Source organism: Conger conger, chromosome 11 (assembly GCF_963514075.1).
Source record: "Conger conger chromosome 11, fConCon1.1, whole genome shotgun sequence".
NCBI lineage: Eukaryota > Metazoa > Chordata > Actinopteri > Anguilliformes > Congridae > Conger > Conger conger.
In genome coordinates this window covers 14,858,909-14,879,584 of record NC_083770.1, presented here as the reverse complement: position 1 = coordinate 14,879,584, position 20,676 = coordinate 14,858,909, and the positions used below count along the sequence as shown (strand labels likewise).

The 20,676-nt window shown below is 41.9% G+C and overlaps 1 protein-coding gene across 3 annotated transcripts; it reads right to left on the bottom strand.

Annotated features, from left to right (window-relative positions):
- Positions 1–447: 447 nt before the first annotated feature.
- LOC133140714 (cytochrome P450 1A1) lies at positions 448–10,281 on the bottom strand. Of its 3 annotated transcripts, none has more exons than XM_061260852.1 (7): positions 10,216–10,281; positions 8,456–9,313; positions 7,761–7,875; positions 5,079–5,168; positions 3,933–4,056; positions 3,377–3,463; positions 448–2,763 (listed from the first exon to the last, which is right to left on the bottom strand). In XM_061260852.1, exons 2-7 carry the CDS (start codon positions 9,299–9,301, stop codon positions 2,481–2,483), a joined length of 1,545 nt encoding a protein of 514 aa, XP_061116836.1. In that variant the 5' UTR covers positions 9,302–9,313; positions 10,216–10,281; the 3' UTR covers positions 448–2,480. The 3 variants fall into 3 exon arrangements, with proteins under 3 accessions (XP_061116836.1, XP_061116838.1, XP_061116837.1); XM_061260854.1 differs by having other exon boundaries at positions 4,026–4,056; XM_061260853.1 differs by lacking the exon at positions 10,216–10,281 and adding an exon at positions 10,039–10,162.
- Positions 10,282–20,676: the final 10,395 nt, after the last annotated feature.

Below are 20,676 nucleotides of genomic sequence, written 5' to 3'. Positions count from 1 at the left end.
TCCACACACGCCCGACGCAGTTTGTTATCGTTAATTACGCCGCGTTTTAAACCCATACTGGGCGCTCTCTCTTCCAGAACAAATTGAAAGACAACAGAGCTTATCAGCAGACAAAAGGGCCAAACTACCCAGCTGTCCCAGCTTTCCTCCTTGCAAAGATGGCTGCCATTTCTTCCAATTAAACTTCCTATCCATGTTTCCAAAGCGGGTTTTTTTTGCATTGTAAATATTGTTGATATAACTTTTTTCATTTCTGTGATGTGCAAAAAATTCTAACATTCTACAATTTATTTAGTGTTTCTTTAATTTCTGCCACAGACATTCACCCTGCCCATGGGAAGAACTTGCTGCAACATGTCAAGGATGCACACCTGTACGGTAGCTTCTGGAAGCTCTCAAAACATGGACTAGGGCCAAGTATCTGCTCAAAAGCACAAATACACCAGATTTATTATGTCAGACTTTCTTGCTGTTTATTGGACAGCTATGTTAGCTGTCAAAGCTGCTTGACATTACCCAACAGTAGTATTAAATCACAGTCATTACAAAACTGTTAAAGCATACATTCCATACAATTCACACATGGTTATATATTATATAAGGTGCATAGGCTATTTTCTCTCTTTCTGAAAGACTATCGTACTATCTTAACTACTATACGACTCTTAACTACTATCATAAGCAGACTCAATCACTGTACAGGCAAGTGCTCAGGTGACTAAGGTGCACTAGTAACCTCCATATCTTTTTCATTTAAAAAAGCATATAGGCCTACATAATGAATCTGCCTTATCCATTGGATGCTACTAAATGCATCCAAAAACAGGTTTTTACATCAGTATTTTACAGCAGAGGGGTGTAAGATGGCTAAAATACACTGGATGGGAATTTACAATGCACAAGGCCAATTTTGAGGGGGTGTTACAGATTAACTAGAGCTAAAATGAGTGTAGCATCTCCTCACCTTGGCACCAGGTAAAGATCTGACCCCGTCAAGCCCTCGGGCTCTGGTGATTCGTGATGGCTTAATTACTCTGTGGTCGTTTTCCAAACCCGGGGTGTTCCACTGTCCCGTCCCTAGCTACTGTCTCCATAGAGGCCTGGCCCAGGCCAGAACCTGTGGAGAGGGAGCCAGCCCAATTCAGGCCGCCTCTCACTGCTTGATTAACTTGTTAAGATATCCGTCTAATTTAATGAAATTCCGTCACGGAAGTTTAGTTCCGGTTTAAGTCTCCCACCACGCATCGCTTTTCCAATTTACTCACTTCAGCCCAATTTCGGCGGTCCCGCTTTCTCTCTGCGCGGCCCGTTTTGTACGAGTTGTAAAAGGCCTTTTAAACACAAAGACTAATTCTAATCGCAGCCCCCGGGGGAGGGAGAAAATGAAGATGTTCAGAATCTGTCGTGACAGGACAGCAGCGCGACTAGCGCGGAGACTGGCTAAGCTAATAGCTTTAGACACGCCGAAGGCAGCTCCCCAATCCCGCAGTTAAGAACACCGTCCCTGATGCGCAGGCATTGTCCCGCTGAACTCGCTAAGGATACGCTATGTTCCCTCTACACTTATCCGTCTCAGGAAAAAAAAAATCTGAATGTTTCAATGTAATGAACACATTTTAGACATCTCAGCCAAAGAAATCATCAAGAAGTTTTAAAAAAGTTGAAATTGCTCAAGAAAGCACTATTAAATGTACGTTATGAAAAGTAGCAATCATACCTCACATATGACATAATTTGTTATCTTTGTTTGAAATGGGCCCTCCTTTTTGTTTATAATACATATTCCTATAAATGCTCAATTTTCAATTACTAATTTGATCGTTTAATTTAATTCATTTGTCTGCTAAAAAAACATGTAAAAAACACAGGACAGGACAATGCTACAGTAGACTTATACATTGCTGTTATATTCCATAGTATTGAGGTCAACAGAAAAAGAAAATAAATATATAAAAATCTATAGAAGATTATTCATTTGAATATTGACCACACAGTATATAGTTATAACTTTATATAACAAAGATAAATAAAATTTAAATGGTTCGGTTTTAATGAATCATCTCCTTCTCTTGATAAAACTCACAGGGTATACGTGCTTATGACATCCTGGATCTGTTGCTGCAGTAGAGCTGTGGACAGTAAAAGCTTCACATTTCCCTACGGTAATGAGATTGAGGGGAAGACATTGTGCTAACACCACTAATACCACACCAAGAAGGCTATTATGCTAACACTGCTGAGAGTAAAGCAATGGTGCTAACACCAGCGAGAGGAAGGCTGTGATAATAACTCTGATTAAAGGAAAACTAAGGCCACTGAGATGAAGGCTGTTATGCTAACACTGCTAAGAGAAAGGCTATGGTGCTAACACCACTGAGAGGAAGGCTATTATGCTAACACTGTGAAGAGGAAGGCTGTGGTGCTAACAACACTGAGAAGAACACTATTATGCGAACACTGCTAAGAGTAAGGCTATGGTGCTAACGGCGTGGCAGGACAGCTATTTTATATGGCTTGGGTTTCATGGTCAGGCCAAACTCCGTAGTGAGGTCGAGCTCCTGGCCGGGCACATTTTCAATCTGGAGGTGGTGAAGGAGCGTGGTGAGGAAGATGAACATCTCTAGCCGGGCAAAGTTGTCACCAATGCAACGCCTCTTACCCATCCCGAATATCATCACCTTTTCTGTCAAGTCCTTGTTCAGATGGCCAGAACTGTCTAGAAACCTCTCAGGCCGAAAGGAGCCAGGATCGCCCCATAGGTCTCTGAAGAAAAAAAATAGAACAATCAAACAGACAGAATTAAAAGCATTAATATTAATATGAATTATTATGCAGAAATTGTGAATTATTGCCTGGCAGTTATTGTTTGATCTGAAATACACGTGCACATTGGAAAAACAATCAATTTGATTGTCCCAGTACTTAATTTTTGTAAAAATTATTATTATTACTATTATTATTAGTATTTTTATTTTATTTTTTTAAATAATTTATTTCAGATTTTTCCCTTTTTCTCCAAATTTGGTAGCCAACTGTACCCTATCTAATCCAATTAGTGTTAGCTGGGGGATACACCACCCACACCCCGTCCCTCATCGACCCAAAGGGATCTGGCAATCCAAGAACAACAAGCCTTCTTCAAGCCGTCTCGTCTCATGCTCATGACCGTGATTCCGAGGCGCCCGGGGTAATGTTGTGTGTGGCGATCTGCTAACCCTGCCAAGTCCCTCCCTCTGGAGCAGCGAGCCAATTGTGCCGCTCCAGGAGAGCAGGTCAAACTTGGCTTTTGACAGGACCGAGAATCGAACCCCGGTCCTCGGTGTGCAACTGCAACGAACTGCAGTACTTTTTAATTTAATGATGAGTCTACACTCACGTGTCATGGTTCACTTGATACTGATTGATGAAAATGCAGGTGTCTTTGGGAATGAAATATCCATTCAGGACACTGTTGTCTGTGGTACTGAAAGGACAGGAAAGACCGGGGAAAGGGCTAAATAAGGCTGAAATTAAACTCAGTTTAATTTAACGGACAGGTATTAACAACAGACAATATCAGATAAAGACAACAATGCATGTGGTACAGTATATTACTGTGGGGAAAACTGTAATATGGCCTCGTATGTAGCTGCTCTGTTAAGAGTTTTTACTGTGTAGCCTACATGGAATGAGAAAGCCTCGGACTGTTTGCCTGCTTTCCACAGGCCTCACATTTGTGTTGCATTACAAAAGTGATTCGCAGTTCTTGGGTTTCCTGTAGAAACCGTTGCCTACAGCGAAAGGAGTTTTTTCTAATTATAGGCTACTAGAATAAATACCAATTCAAGATTTTCATAATCATTTGAAGCAGGAAATGAACAGAAAGCAAACAACAGCAACACAAATTTCATGAGCAGCTCACACAATGCTCCGGGCCGATATGAGTGCTTTACCAATGCGGTATTGTGAAGGGAACATACGACGTGTGCCTGAATACTTCATATAGAAAAGCCTCTGTTAAGGGCATTTCTGGCTTGTCCTCAAACCTCGGCAGTCTGTCGGGGCCAATCTTCTCATCTAAACCAAGACAAAGAAAGACATTAAAGAACCTACCGTATTTCTACCCGATTTACAGACAGACAGTAGTCAAGCTCAAAGTACTCGAGGGATTGTTCATTCATTTATTCTGCCTGCAACCCAGAGGAAACCCATCCATCCATTCATCCATTAGCTTATCCTGAACAGGGTCGCAGGGGAGCTGGAGCCTATCCCAGCATACATTGGGCGAAAGGCAGGAATACACCCTGGACAGGTCGCCAGTCCATCGCAGGGCACACGCACCATTCACTCACACACACAGGTAATTTAGACTCTCCAATCAGCCTAACCTGCATGTCTTTGGACCGTGGGAGGAAACCGGAGTACCCGGAGGAAACCCACGTGAACATGGGGAGAACATGCAAACTCCACACAGAGAGGCCCCGGCCTGTGCTGTGAGGCGTTAGAGTTAATTGGATTCCAAAGACTCAGGAACTGAGTTTAGAAGGAGGGCAGAGATGGATAGGCACGGTACAATAAAGTACCGCAGGTTTGCTTGTTAACACTCGTTAACAATGCGATCCCTGCCATGACACCAAAATCATTCTCAAGGCAACCTATTTCTGCGACACTGAAAGACATACTTTAAAAAAAAAATTGGTTTTGGTTTACTGTGTTCCTAAATACACAACACTTGCATGGTTATTCATAAGATATAGCACTTAAATTTGTTGATGCATTATTATTTCCACAAACATATGTCTAACAGCAAGATTACAGAAAAATGGTGGACAAGTGTAATTTGATGAACAGACAATTGTACAAGAATTGAGCTTGACCTTCTGCACAGGAAAATGGAGTACATAAAGCCCCAATTGGACTCATCTGTACTAACTTACTCATCTTACTGGTGCCCTCTGAAATCAAGAATACTAGCTATACTGTGTGTTCATATATTTTCAAGACAGATAGATTTTCAAAAGACGAGCAAGCAAGACAAGCATACCGTTAATATGTTTATGGCACACAATCTGCAAAGTCATAGTCAGGAAGTACATTACCCATTTCCTGATTAATTTTAGCCTGGATGTCAGGAAACTTGATAAGGTAGAGCAGACTCCACTGTAAACCTGCGATGATGGTGTCAAATCCTGAAAGAGAACAACATATTATTACAATAGCAGGCTTTAAATGTTCAGAACAACATAAACACGACTGGTCACCTGGCTCTGAAATACAATGCAAAATACAATTCACCTAGTTTAGTGATAGAAAAGTACCAAAGAACTGTGAGGGGAAACTTTGCTGGCCCCTCCTGGTGACTGTTTCCAAATTACTAGAAAGCACCTCCTGTGAACAAAGCCTTGTGCTCTGTTCTGTTGGCAATGTCAACTGAACTGCTGTTTTCTCAGTATTCTTTCCAATTCTTTCCAATGAAAAATGTGAAATGAAAAGAGAATACTCACACTCCAAGCAAGGGAAACTGAAAGCCAAGAACAATAACATGCATATTTTTACAAGTGTAAGTGAAAAAAAAGTGCCAAAAATAAAAGTGCAGCAAACATACTATAGCAATAACTATACTATACCAGTATCTCAGCACAGCACTGAAGATGACAAAACAGTTGCTGCACATTTATTTCTGCCATTTAAAAAAAAACACACTATAAAAGATTTGCCCGTCTTTTTCTCAGCTCTGTTTTCACAGACATTGACTATGCACCCATCACCCATCAGTGTTACTGCGGCACATATACCACTTTCATGTTGTTTTATCAACTAAAACATGTATAAAGGGTATGAAAGAAGCCATTTTCCTCAAGGGAATGCAGAGTTGCGTTGTGCTGTGTGGATAACTCCTCCACAATATAAAAAAATGGTTTAAAGAAAACCACGCAGGAAAAATAGAAAAATAGAGTGTCTGTTAGTTACAAACAACCCCGCTTACGACATTTCCAGAGCTTGACAGACTGTGACAGACAGGTTAATTCCTACATTAGTAGCCTATATGTGAAGGCAAAACAATATTATTACATGTCAGTAATAAAAGAAGAAAAGTTGGAGAGCACAACACCATCTGTTGATCTCTAGACGTTGAGTGAGGTGTGCTTTGTTAGGGTTGGAGTGGAAACAGGACGGTAGATTTCCAGGAACAGAGCTGGGAAGGCCTGCCATAAATCATCATGCCCCCCCCCCCCCAACCTCATCATTTTAAACCACTGCTGCCCAATGTTATTTGACAGCAATCCAAGACCTGGCACACAAAAGCTGGAAGAGTACACAACAGCTCTATTACAAGCACTACTGCCAAGACTGGAGTGGAAGATTCCATGGGTCTCCTGAATGCAAGTTAAACGGGGACTTCTCAGATATTTATGACTGCAGGATTTCTTCAGTAGTTGTCCTTACCAGCATAAATGAATGTGTGGCCTGCGTCTTTTACTTTGCATTAAACCAGTGGTATTCACTCCTGGTCCTGGAGAGCAACCAGGTGTGTGCTGGCTTTTGTTGTTACTCAGCGCTTAACTGATCAATGAAAGCACCCTGCGGTTCTCCAGGACCAGGAGTGAGGACCACAGTATTACACTGTCGGAAGTACGAAGTTGAGTCTGAACATTAGACCAAGCGAGTACAAAAATGCAGATGTATACAGGTGTGGAACACACTTTCAGCAGATTTTGGGTTTCAACAGAATAACCTGAGGTAGCCTTTCAACCACGTTAAGGAGCCAGCAGACATTTATTCTGTTTTGGGTTGCATAACAGCAGAGTACAGCCAAACTCTAATCTCCTCCTCTGATGAACAAGAGCCAACATACACATCAGCCAACTATGTTAAAATCTCTCAGGCAGTCTGTCTGAAAACAACCGCCTCGTTGTGGGTGATTTTCTTCACGAAGTACCTTGCAGATAACAAGACCAGGGCATGTATCATGAAGCAGAATTACTGAGTTAGCTGGACTGGATAACTGGATAAAGTTAAACCTCAACCCTCCCAAATCTGGAACATGGACTGAAATAAAAAGAGCTGTTCCAGGTTTTACTCAGTGCAGTTACCCAACTAACTCCGTAATCCTGCTTTGTAAGTATGTGAGCTTTCAGGAAATAAATAAAGCACCAAGGCATTCAGTGAAACCAAAAAATCATTGCTAATAATTCAGAAAAATGAGTTTCTACATAATTATTCATTTAGATCCATTTAATCCTTCACTTTTTGTCCATCAACTCAAACCTGGAACAACTTCAGGGAAGTTGAAAAAAAGTCTGGCTTTTGTAATGTTTGTTCTGGCAAATGGGAACAATATTCTCAAGCTTCACTAAAGCACGACAGAGCTCTGTATGGATAAAACATTTGTTTAAAACCTAATGTGAAGAATGTTCTCACAGTAAGTACATCAATAATGTGGCAATGCATATTAAAACAGTGATGAGAGTTCTCCTGTGCATTAGTGGAGACATTTCTACAGGCATTGTTTGCATAAAGGGGAAGGGAAAAAGTACTTAGAATGGTAAAAACAGGTCAAGTCAAAAACAGGATAAAAAAGTATACAACTATGAGTAAGCTTACGCACGCATTGCGCTTAGACCAAACTGTGTAAATGACAGAGGAAAAAGAAAAACAAGGCGATAAATAAATAATATAAATTATATGTGCTAAAAGATGACTAGCCTGCGCTGATACCTGGTGGCACAGGTGACTGGTCATACCCCTTAACGGCTCTGTAAGCCAATGGCTTAGCTCACCTCCTCCAAAAATGTCATTGACGGTGTGCACTATCTGAGTGTTGGAGAGCATGCTGGTCTGTCCATCCTCCTGTCTGTCCTCGCTAAGTGTGATCAGGGTGTCCCGGATACAGCTCTGCACCAAAGACAAAAACACAATCACCCGCTACCTAGTCTCACCCCCACACACTCAGTAGAGCAGGGGTGTCTGTCTCCAGTCCTGGAGCTGCCCTCTGGTCTGTGGTATGTTTCAGTGCTGAAGTGGTTACTATAAGCGATAGTTGAGGCCACATACGACCTCACCTTTGCCTATATTGGCTGCTTAAACCACAAAATAAGTGCTGACACTGTAGCCGTCCTGGACATCAGTTTGACACCCCTGCTCAACTCCTTCTACAATGGAAACAAAACAGCGATTGAAGTTGGGTTTACTTCAAACTTACTGGCTCTAACAAGCCTTAAGGATCGTGAAATCACTGTAGATGAGGGCTGATAACTGTTGGTTTTCCACTCTCCCTTTACCTGGGAGTCGGGTATGACAGTCTGGCCAATCAGCAGCACTAATTATTCAGTTAATTACCTGGGAGAAAAGGAAACCAGGGCTGGATCTGAATTTGGGGGCAAGATTAGATGATCCATGCATTACATGGAAGATGAAAGTGGTCAACATGATGCTCACAAAATCAGAACTTTCTCATAATTATATGCGTGTTAACCTTATCGAACGTGGTGAGGTGCTCCTGGATGTTCTTCTCGATAAAGCTGTTCATCCTGTGTATAAACTGCAACAGCTTGCGGAGGGAAGGACTGGGCAGGTAGCGGAAGACAGGGAAGAAGTCGGCCAGGTTCCCCGAGGCGAAGAGCCGCTGGACCTCGTTGTTGATCTGGACGATGCTGAGGAACTCCTTGTCGTCGTGTTCGTACCGCTTGCCGAAGCAGAGCGCGCACACCACGTTAGCGACGGACGTGACCAGCGGGACGGCGGGGTCCGTTCCCTCGCCCCTTCCCCGGAGAGCCCCCACCACCCTCAGAGCCTCCGCCCGGACGTGCTCCTCCAGCAGGCAGGAGCAGGAGGAGTCCCGGGCCTCCGTCTGGGAGAAGGAACGCAGCGCGTTCCGGCACAATCTCTTGTGGCAGACCCAGGCCTCGCCGTACTTCTCGCTGAAGGTCATGCTGGTCCCGTTGCCGACGGCGGAGAAGGAGAAGAGCTGGGGTCTCCCGGAGAAGCTCTCGCCCTGCCGCACCAGGGCCTTCCGGATGGTTCCGTAGCCACTCAGCACCACCACCTCCAGGGAGCCCATCTTCATGCGGAAGACGTCCCCGTACTCCGCCCGCAGCCCGGTCAGGGAGAGGTGCATCTGGGCCCCCATCTGGAGGAGGTTCCCCACTAGGGGCCAGGGGGTCGGCCCCGGGGGCCGCTGGAAGCTTGGTCCTTGGGGGGTGCCGCGCTCCCGGCCCCTCAGGGCTAACAGGATCACCACGACGACACACAGCACCGCCGTCAAATTGGAGGTCAACATTAACGTGCCCTGAAGCAAGATCTTCCCCATTAGAGTTCCCATGGTCCAGAAATACTTTGTAGGAAATACATGAAATTAGACAAATCATTTTTATAAAAATACACTTGGGAGGACTACACAACACTCTAAAAAAAGTTAAGAACCCTGTGAGTTTCTAAGAGTGTACAGTAATTGAGCAGATTATTTAGAATGATGAGAACATAAGTGCATTCACCTAATTTATAATATGCAATAGGGCGAGACCAGACTAACAAGACTCCCAGACCAGTGAGTATAGTGTATATGCAACATTACGAAAAATACAACAAGCATATAGGCAAAAACAAATCACTTGAATTTCATTAATTTGTAATGTATGAGCAACCCCTAATGCATGAACAATCTGATTGCAATGCTCTTTTTTACAACTACAGCCCTGTCTTTTGTTTATGAGCGTGAATTTCATTTGATTCCAGACTTGTTGAGTGGCACTGTTTCATAAACAGACAATGCACACATTGATGTTCAATAGATTCCTTATATCTCCGGGATCCACTCCCTGTCTTGCTGTGTTGAATGTTTGCATACACAGTTTAACCTGAGATAAGTAGATAAGTGAGATGAAGTTATATGTATTATGAGTGTGCCTGAACACTCAGTGACGCAACAATCCAGTTTAAACACTCGTGCATGTTTAATCAGTTATCTGATCTACTAGAAACAGTTCATAGAAGCGCGTACGATTAAAACCAGGCGCAGTGCTGGCATTGTAATACGAGACAAAAGGTTTTCACGTTTACCTAAACGAAGGGAAACCCCATACGCAGTTGCTTCGATGCTGTGTCTCAGACAAGTTATAACATCAACAAAAGTTAATAAAATATGTACATCGCAGCAAAATTTAGGGTGCTGTTTTAAAATTAAGTTTAAAACAGCACAACCGCTTCTATGCGTAACAGAAAAGTTATAATACTCACAGAGAAGCACTCCAAAGCGGATGTGTCCTTATGCGACTTCCAGACTCCCCTTATAAAAGCTGTGTGACCACCAGCAAAGGGAATAGTTGGAAGGTATCATGACGTTGGCAAATGTTGCTGGCCACAATTGGAGACTTTCGGTTCGCATTTATCAAAATAAAAGTTCGGTGAATAAAATTATTTTTGAACTGTAATTTTGTCAATTTTAATTGTTAAATTAATACAGTTGGATATGATTGTGATGTATTTGCAGAGAATATACAATTGTGCACAAATTTCAATAAAAACTGTTTGCCACCTGTCTGTCAGGTGTGGTATGGGCATGCATTGCCATAGACTGTCAGTTGCCACCCAACTCATTTGCATAGCTCATAACTCAAAAACTAGAAATTGTTTCAAAATGAAAGGGGGTATACATTTGTTAGTTGGACCCATATATTTAATATTCTACAGTCCTTTCTGCAAAATCCTGTTCCGAGCAATTGTTGCTGTGTTTCTAGTGTGGGGTGGCCATACGTTGCTATTGACTGTCAGTTGCCACCCAGCTCATTTGCATAGCTCATAACTCAAAAACTAGAAATTGTTTCAAAATGAAAGGCGGTATACATTTGTTAGTTGGACCCATATCTTTAATATTCTACAGTCCTTTCTGCAAAATCCTGTTCCGAGCAATTGTTGCTGTGTTTCTAGTGTGGGGAGGCCATACGTTGCTATTGACTGTCAATTGCCACCCAGCTCATTTGCATAGCTCATAACTCAAAAACTAGAAATTATTTCAAAATGAAAGGGGGTATACATTTGTTAGCTGGACCCATATCTTTAATATGAAACAGTCCTTTCTGCAAAATCCTGTTCCGAGCAATTGTTGCTGTGTTTCTAGTGTGGGGAGGCCATACATTGCCATAGACTGTCAATTGCCACCCAACTCATTTGCATAGCTGATAACTCAAAAACTATAAATTGTTTCAAAATGAAAGGGGGTATACATTTGTTAGCTGGACCCTTATCTTTAATATTAAACAGTCCTTTCTGCAAAATCCTGTTCCGAGCAATTGTTGCTGTGTTTCTAGTGTGGGGAGGCCATACATTGCCATAGACTGTCAATTGCCACCCAGCTCAATTGCATAGCTGATAACTCAAAAACTAGAAATTGTTTCAAAATGAAAGGGGGTATACATTTGTTAGTTGGACCCATATCTTTAATATTCTACAGTCCTTTCTGCAAAATCCTGTTCCGAGCAATTGTTGCTGTGTTTCTAGTGTGGGGTGGCCATACGTTGCTATTGACTGTCAGTTGCCACCCAGCTCATTTGCATAGCTCATAACTCAAAAACTAGAAATTGTTTCAAAATGAAAGGGGGTATACATTTGTTAGTTGGACCCATATCTTTAATATTCTACAGTCCTTTCTGCAAAATCCTGTTCCGAGCAATTGTTGCTGTGTTTCTAGTGTGGGGAGGCCATACGTAGCTATTGACTGTCAATTGCCACCCAGCTCATTTGCATAGCTCATAACTCAAAAACTAGAAATTGTTTCAAAATGAAAGGGGGTATACATTTGTTAGCTGGACCCATATCTTTAATATGAAACAGTCCTTTCTGCAAAATCCTGTTCCGAGCAATTGTTGCTGTGTTTCTAGTGTGGGGAGGCCATACATTGCCATAGACTGTCAATTGCCACCCAGCTCATTTGCATAGCTCATAACTCAAAAACTATGAATTGTTTCAAAATGAAAGGGGGTATACATTTGTTAGCTGGACCCATATCTTTAATATTCTACAGTCCTTTCTGCAAAATCCTGTTCCGAGCAATTGTTGCTGTGTTTCTAGTGTGGGGAGGCCATACATTGCCATAGACTGTCAATTGCCATTCAACTCATTTGCATAGCTGATAACTCAAAAACTATGAATTGTTTCAAAATGAAAGGGGGTATACATTTGTTAGCTGGACCCTCATCTTTAATATTAACCAGTCCTTTCTGCAAAATCCTGTTCCGAGCAATTGTTGCTGTGTTTCTAGTGTGGGGAGGCCATACATTGCCATAGACTGTCAATTGCCACCCAGCTCATTTGCATAGCTCATAACTCAAAAACTAGAAATTGTTTCAAAATGAAAGGGGGTATACATTTGTTAGTTGGACCCATATCTTTAATATTCTACAGTCCTTTCTGCAAAATCCTGTTCCGAGCAATTGTTGCTGTGTTTCTAGTGTGGGGAGGCCATACGTAGCTATTGACTGTCAATTGCCACCCAGCTCATTTGCATAGCTCATAAATCAAAAACTAGAAATTGTTTCAAAATGAAAGGGGGTATACATTTGTTAGCTGGACCCATATCTTTAATATGAAACAGTCCTTTCTGCAAAATCCTGTTCCGAGCAATTGTTGCTGTGTTTCTAGTGTGGGGAGGCCATACATTGCCATAGACTGTCAATTGCCACCCAACTCATTTGCATAGCTGATAACTCAAAAACTATGAATTGTTTCAAAATGAAAGGGGGTATACATTTGTTAGCTGGACCCTTATCTTTAATATTAAACAGTCCTTTTTGCAAAATCCTGTTCCGAGCAATTGTTGCTGTGTTTCTAGTGTGGGGAGGCCATACGTTGCCATAGACTGTCAATTGCCACCCAGCTCATTTGCATAGCTGATAACTCAAAAACTATTAATTGTTTCAAAATGAAAGGGGGTATACATTTGTTAGCTGGACCCTTATCTTTAATATTCTACAGTCCTTTCTGCAAAATCCTGTTCCGAGCAATTGTTGCTATGTTTCTAGTGTGGGGAGGCCATACGTTGCCATAGACTGTCAATTGCCACCCAGCTCATTTGCATAGCTCATAACTCAAAAACTAGAAATTGTTTCAAAATGAAAGGGGGTATACATTTGTTAGCTGTACCCATATCTTTAATATTCTATAGTCCTTTCTGTGAAATCCTGTTCCGAGCAATTGTTGCTGTGTTTCTAGTGTGGGGAGGCCATACGTTGCCATAGACTGTCAATTGCCACCCAACTCTTTTGCATAGCTGATAACTCAAAAACTATGAATTGTTTCAAAATGAAAGGGGGTATACATTTGTTAGCTGGACCCTTATCTCTAATATTCTATAGTCCTTTCTGAAAAATCCTGTTCACAGCAATTGTTGCTGTGTGTCAGGTGCAAGGTGGGCATTCATTGCTATAGACTGTCAATTCACATGCTGCTCATTATAGACCTATATACCCAGGGATAAACCCAAACCATGCAACTTTACAATGAAATTAAAGTCAAATCAACTTTATTTGTGTTGCACATTTCACGCTATATTTGTCAGTACATGCTTTAGAGCAGTGCTTCTCAACCAGGAATTTATTAATTGATTTATTTAATTTAGGGCATTTTTGGTGGTATGATTGGTTCAGTTATTAAATTAGTTGTTTCAGTTTCTGGTTACAACAAAAACCTTCCGGCAAGACTAGAGTTGAGAAACACAGCTTTAGCGCAAGCCCCAGCCTTTCCCCCCACAAAAGCAAGCCTAGGGCAACAGTGGCAAGGAAAAACTTCCAAGGTGGAGAAGGAAGAAACCTTGGGAGGAACCAGACTTAAGTGGGGGGCCCATTCTCCTCTGGCTGGCTTACGGGTGACAATGATGGTCAGATAAAACAATTAACAATTAATTATGAACAATTTGTTCATGTGATGGGTTTTGAATGTGTGTGAGATTGGCAGGGTGCAGATGAAGGAGGTGGCGGTCCTGGGGCAGTATGTGGGGGGTGTCTCAGCGCTGCAGTATGATTGTGATGAAGAGAAGGGGGAAAAAATGACAATATGGCAGTGGGAAGTAAGTAGGGACACAAATGGGACTTGGAAACAAACCGAGGCCTTAATTGTAAGGAGGATTTACTGTTGGGCTAATTCTAATGAGTATTTAATTTTAAGTTAAGTCATCCAGGACAACCTTTCGCATTTTACTTGGACTGCAATTTAACTGATTACTATCAAGTATTATACTTTTTGAAAACACAAACGTAAAGTCCAAAGCTGCTCCCATCTAACTGACCTGGAAAGGAAGGACATTGGTGAGCATATTCAAAAACCAAATTTACTGGATGTAGTTTTCCTGTAATGCCAAAATACTGTAAAGATAAATAGAGTGAGAGACGGTCAAGAACTGCTAATAAAGATGAGTTGTGGTGCTTCAGTGAATCCATTAATATTGCTTTAAAAAATATTTTTCCCTCTAATATCCTGCAATGTTCCATTGTAATATGAATCATGGTCCAATGTAACAAATCTAAATTCACTGGAACAAGGACAAATTTAAATCTCCACCAATTTCTTTTTAAATTTGGTAAATTTGGCAAGACCTCAATTGTCTTGCAGTACAAACTATACAGTTCCTGGCTAACAAATAGTTGCAGTAGAGGGGACTGCAAGAATTATTTTTTTGGGTACTGATTAAAAATGACAGGTATGTGTTTACAATGGAATCATTTAGCCAATTGTTTCCAGGATTTCACAGAAAGGACTGTAGAATATTAAAGATATGGGTATATAGAGTAAATGTATACCCCCTTTCATTTTGAAATAATTACAGTTTTTGAGTTATCAGCTATGCAAATGAGCTGCTTGTGAATTGACAGTCAATAGCAATGTATTACATTATTGGCATTTAGCAGACGCTCTTATCCAGAGCGACGTACAACAAAGTGCAAACCCATAATTTTTTGAGAACAAATTAACAAACAAACAGAGCAAAAGTGACCAAAGTGAACTATCCAAACACTGCTTACCTAGCCAACTAAAAATACCGATACACAAAGCACATCACAGAGACAACAATTAAGGTTCACAGGGAGGTAGGGAGGGACGGGGAGAGGTGCTGCTTGAAGAGGTGCGTCTTCAGCTTGCGCTTGAAGGTGGGGAGAGATTCTACAGTTCTGACCTCAACGGGGAGTTCGTTCCACCACCGTGGAGCCAGAACAGACAGTAGTCGTGAGCGTGAGGTGGAGGTTCGGAGAGGGGGAGGTGCCAAGCGGCCTGTGGAGGCTGAACGAAGAGGTCTGGCAGGGGTGTAGGGTCTGATGATTTTTTGTAGATAAGCTGGGGAAGACCCTTTAACTGCTTGGAAGGCTAGCACCAATGTTTTGAATTAGATGCGAGCCATGACAGTGGAGGGAAGTAAGCAGGGGGGTGACGTGTGAGTATTTGGGAAGGTTGAAGACCAGACGAGCTGCTGCATTCTGGATGAGTTGGAGGGGTCTGATGGCAGACGCTGGGAGGCCAGCCAAGAGGGAATTGCAGTAGTCCAGGCGGGACAGAACCATCGCTTGGACCAGGAGCTGGGTCGAGTAGGGGGTGAGAAAGGGGCGGATTCTCCGTATGTTGTATAGGAAGAACCTGCAAGACCGGGTCACCGCTGCAATGTTCTCGGAAAGGGACAGTCTGCTGTCCATCACCACGCCGAGGTTCCTTGCACTGGGTGACGGCGTGAGTGTGGTATCCCCGAGGGAAATGGAGAGATCCAGATGGGGAGAGGTTTTAGCAGGGATGAATATCATTTCAGTCTTGCCTGGGTTGAGCTTTAGATGGTGGTTGTCCATCCAGCTCTGGATGTCAATCAGGCAAGCAGAGATACGGGCTGAAACCTGCGTATCAGACGGCGGGAACGAGACGAAGAGTTGGGTATCGTCCGCGTAGCAGTGGTAGGATAGCCCATGTGCAGTGATCACAGGGCCAAGGGAGCGAGTGTAAAGAGAAAAAAGAAGCGGGCCGAGGACTGAGCCCTGGGGAACTCCTGTGGCGAGGGGCCGAGGTGTCGATACCGAACCAGCCCAGGCAACCTGGAAGGAGCGACCAGAGAGGTAGGACTCAATCCAGTCCAGGGCTGTGCCACAGATGCCCGTTGCTGAGAGGGCAGATAGGAGGGTGGAGTGATCCACAGTGTCGAAGGCAGCAGAGAGATCTAGGAGAATGAGGACAGAGGAGAGGGAGGCTGCTCGTGCGGCATGGAGTGACTCACTGACGGAGAGCAGCGCGGTCTCTGTCGAGTGGCCCAATCTGAAGCCAGACTGATAGGGGTCTAGCACGTATGGCCACCCCACACTAGAAACACAGCAACAATTGCTCGGAAAAGGATTTTGCAGAAAGGACTGTAGAATATCAAAGATAAGGGTCCAGCTAACAAATGTATACCCCTTTCATTTTGAAACAATTTCTAGTTTTTGAGTTATGAGCTATGCAAATGAGCTGGGTGGCAATTGACAGTCAATAGCAACGTATGGCCTCCCCACACTAGAAACACAGCAACAATTGCTCGGAACAGGATTTTGCAGAAAGGACTGTTTAATATTAAAGATAAGGGTCCAGCTAACAAATGTATACCCCCTTTCATTTTGAAATAATTTCTAGTTTTTGAGTTATGAGCTATGCAAATGAGCTGGGTGGCAATTGACAGTCAATAGCAACGTATGGCCTCCCCACACTAGAAACACAGCAACAATTGCTCGGAACAGGATTTTGCAGAAAGGAGTGTTTAATATTAAACATAAGGGTCCAGCTAACAAATGTATACCCCCTTTCATTTTGAAACAATTTCTAGTTTTTGAGTTATCAGCTATGCAATTGAGCTGGGTGGCAATTGACAGTCTATGGCAACGTATGGCCTCCCCACACTAGAAACACAGCAACAATTGCTCGGAACAGGATTTCACAGAAAGGACTGTTTAATATTAAAGATAAGGGTCCAGCTAACAAATGTATACCCCCTTTCATTTTGAAACAATTCATAGTTTTTGAGTTATCAGCTATGCAAATGAGTTGGGTGGCAATTGACAGTCTATGGCAATGTATGGCCTCCCCACACTAGAAACACAGCAACAATTGCTCGGAATAGGATTTTGCAGAAAGGACTGTAGAATATTAAAGATATGGGTCCAACTAACAAATGTATACCCCCTTTCATTTTGAAACAATTCATAGTTTTTGAGTTATCAGCTATGCAAATGAGTTGGGTGGCAATTGACAGTCTATGGCAATGTATGGCCTCCCCACACTAGAAACACAGCAACAATTGCTCGGAACAGGATTTTGCAGAAAGGAGTGTTTAATATTAAACATAAGGGTCCAGCTAACAAATGTATACCCCCTTTCATTTTGAAACAATTTCTAGTTTTTGAGTTATCAGCTATGCAATTGAGCTGGGTGGCAACTGACAGTCAATAGCAACGTATGGCCACCCCACACTAGAAACACAGCAACAATTGCTCGGAACAGGATTTTGCAGAAAGGAGTGTTTAATATTAAACATAAGGGTCCAGCTAACAAATGTATACCCCCTTTCATTTTGAAACAATTTCTAGTTTTTGAGTTATCAGCTATGCAATTGAGCTGGGTGGCAATTGACAGTCTATGGCAACGTATGGCCTCCCCACACTAGAAACACAGCAACAATTGCTCGGAACAGGATTTCACAGAAAGGACTGTTTAATATTAAAGATAAGGGTCCAGCTAACAAATGTATACCCCCTTTCATTTTGAAACAATTCATAGTTTTTGAGTTATCAGCTATGCAAATGAGTTGGGTGGCAATTGACAGTCTATGGCAATGTATGGCCTCCCCACACTAGAAACACAGCAACAATTGCTCGGAATAGGATTTTGCAGAAAGGACTGTAGAATATTAAAGATATGGGTCCAACTAACAAATGTATACCCCCTTTCATTTTGAAACAATTCATAGTTTTTGAGTTATCAGCTATGCAAATGAGTTGGGTGGCAATTGACAGTCTATGGCAATGTATGGCCTCCCCACACTAGAAACACAGCAACAATTGCTCGGAACAGGATTTTGCAGAAAGGACTGTTTCATATTAAAGATATGGGTCCAGCTAACAAATGTATACCCCCTTTCATTTTGAAACAATTTCTAGTTTTTGAGTTATGAGCTATGCAAATGAGCTGGGTGGCAATTGACAGTCAATAGCTACGTATGGCCTCCCCACACTAGAAACACAGCAACAATTGCTCGGAACAGGATTTTGCAGAAAGGACTGTAGAATATTAAAGATATGGGTCCAACTAACAAATGTATACCCCCTTTCATTTTGAAACAATTTCTAGTTTTTGAGTTATGAGCTATGCAAATGAGCTGGGTGGCAATTGACAGTCTATGGCAATGTATGGCCTCCCCACACTAGAAACACAGCAACAATTGCTCGGAACAGGATTTTGCAGAAAGGACTGTAGAATATTAAAGATAAGGGTCCAGCTAACAAATGTATACCCCCTTTCATTTTGAAACAATTAATAGTTTTTGAGTTATCAGCTATGCAAATGAGTTGGGTGGCAATTGACAGTCTATGGCAATGTATGGCCTCCCCACACTAGAAACACAGCAACAATTGCTCGGAACAGGATTTTGCAGAAAGGACTGTTTAATATTAAAGATAAGGGTCCAGCTAACAAATGTATACCCCCTTTCATTTTGAAACAATTTATAGTTTTTGAGTTATGAGCTATGCAAATGAGCTGGGTGGCAACTGACAGTCAATAGCAACGTATGGCCACCCCACACTAGAAACACAGCAACAATTGCTCGGAACAGGATTTTGCAGAAAGGAGTGTTTAATATTAAACATAAGGGTCCAGCTAACAAATGTATACCCCCTTTCATTTTGAAACAATTTCTAGTTTTTGAGTTATCAGCTATGCAAATGAGTTGGGTGGCAATTGACAGTCTATGGCAATGTATGGCCTCCCCACACTAGAAACACAGCAACAATTGCTCGGAACAGGATTTTGCAGAAAGGACTGTAGAATATTAAAGATATGGGTCCAACTAACAAATGTATACCCCCTTTCATTTTGAAACAATTTCTAGTTTTTGAGTTATGAGCTATGCAAATGAGCTGGGTGGCAATTGACAGTCAATAGCAACGTATGGCCACCCCACACTAGAAACACAGCAACAATTGCTCGGAACAGGATTTTTCAGAAAGGACTGTTTCATATTAAAGATATGGGTCCAGCTAACAAATGTATACCCCCTTTCATTTTGAAACAATTTATAGTTTTTGAGTTATGAGCTATGCAAATGAGCTGGGTGGCAACTGACAGTCTATGGCAACGTATGGCCTCCCCACACTAGAAACACAGCAACAATTGCTCGGAACAGGATTTTGCAGAAAGGACTGTTTCATATTAAAGATATGGGTCCAGCTAACAAATGTATACCCCCTTTCATTTTGAAACAATTTATAGTTTTTGAGTTATGAGCTATGCAAATGAGCTGGGTGGCAACTGACAGTCTATGGCAACGTATGGCCTCCCCACACTAGAAACACAGCAACAATTGCTCGGAACAGGATTTTGCAGAAAGGACTGTTTCATATTAAAGATATGGGTCCAGCTAACAAATGTATACCCCCTTTCATTTTGAAACAATTTATAGTTTTTGAGTTATGAGCTATGCAAATGAGCTGGGTGGCAACTGACAGTCTATGGCAACGTATGGCCTCCCCACACTAGAAACACAGCAACAATTGCTCGGAACAGGATTTTGCAGAAAGGTCTGTTTCATATTAAAGATATGGGTCCAGCTAACAAATGTATACCCCCTTTCATTTTGAAACAATTTATAGTTTTTGAGTTATGAGCTATGCAAATGAGCTGGGTGGCAACTGACAGTCTATGGCAACGTATGGCCTCCCCACACTAGAAACACAGTAACAATTGCTCGGAACAGGATTTTGCAGAAAGGACTATAGAATATTAAAGATATGGGTCCAACTAACAAATGTATACCCCCTTTCATTTTGAAACAATTCATAGTTTTTGAGTTATCAGCTATGCAAATGAGTTGGGTGGCAATTGACAGTCTATGGCAATGTATGGCCTCCCCACACTAGAAACACAGCAACAATTGCTCGGAACAGGATTTTGCAGAAAGGACTGTAGAATATTAAAGATATGGGTCCAACTAACAAATGTATACCCCCTTTCATTTTGAAACAATTTCTAGTTTTTGAGTTATGAGCTATGCAAATGAGCTGGGTGGCAACTGACAGTCTATGGCAACGTATGGCCTCCCCACACTAGAAACACAGCAACAATTGCTCGGAACAGGATTTTGCAGAAAGGACTGTAGAATATTAAAGATATGGGTCCAACTAACAAATGTATACCCCCTTTCATTTTGAAACAATTTCTAGTTTTTGAGTTATGAGCTATGCAAATGAGCTGCTTGTGAATTGACAGTCAATGGCATTGCATGCCCTTACCACACTAAATACAGCAACAATTGCTCGGAACATGATTTTAGATAATAAATGTATAATTTTATATATATTATACATAGATTTAATGTATGCCCCTTCATATTTGGCAACTTTTTTTTCAAACAGTAAGCAGGTATGCAAATGAGGAGTTATTGAACCGACAGGGTCAAGCAATTTATGCTTGGCCTACAATATAGTCACT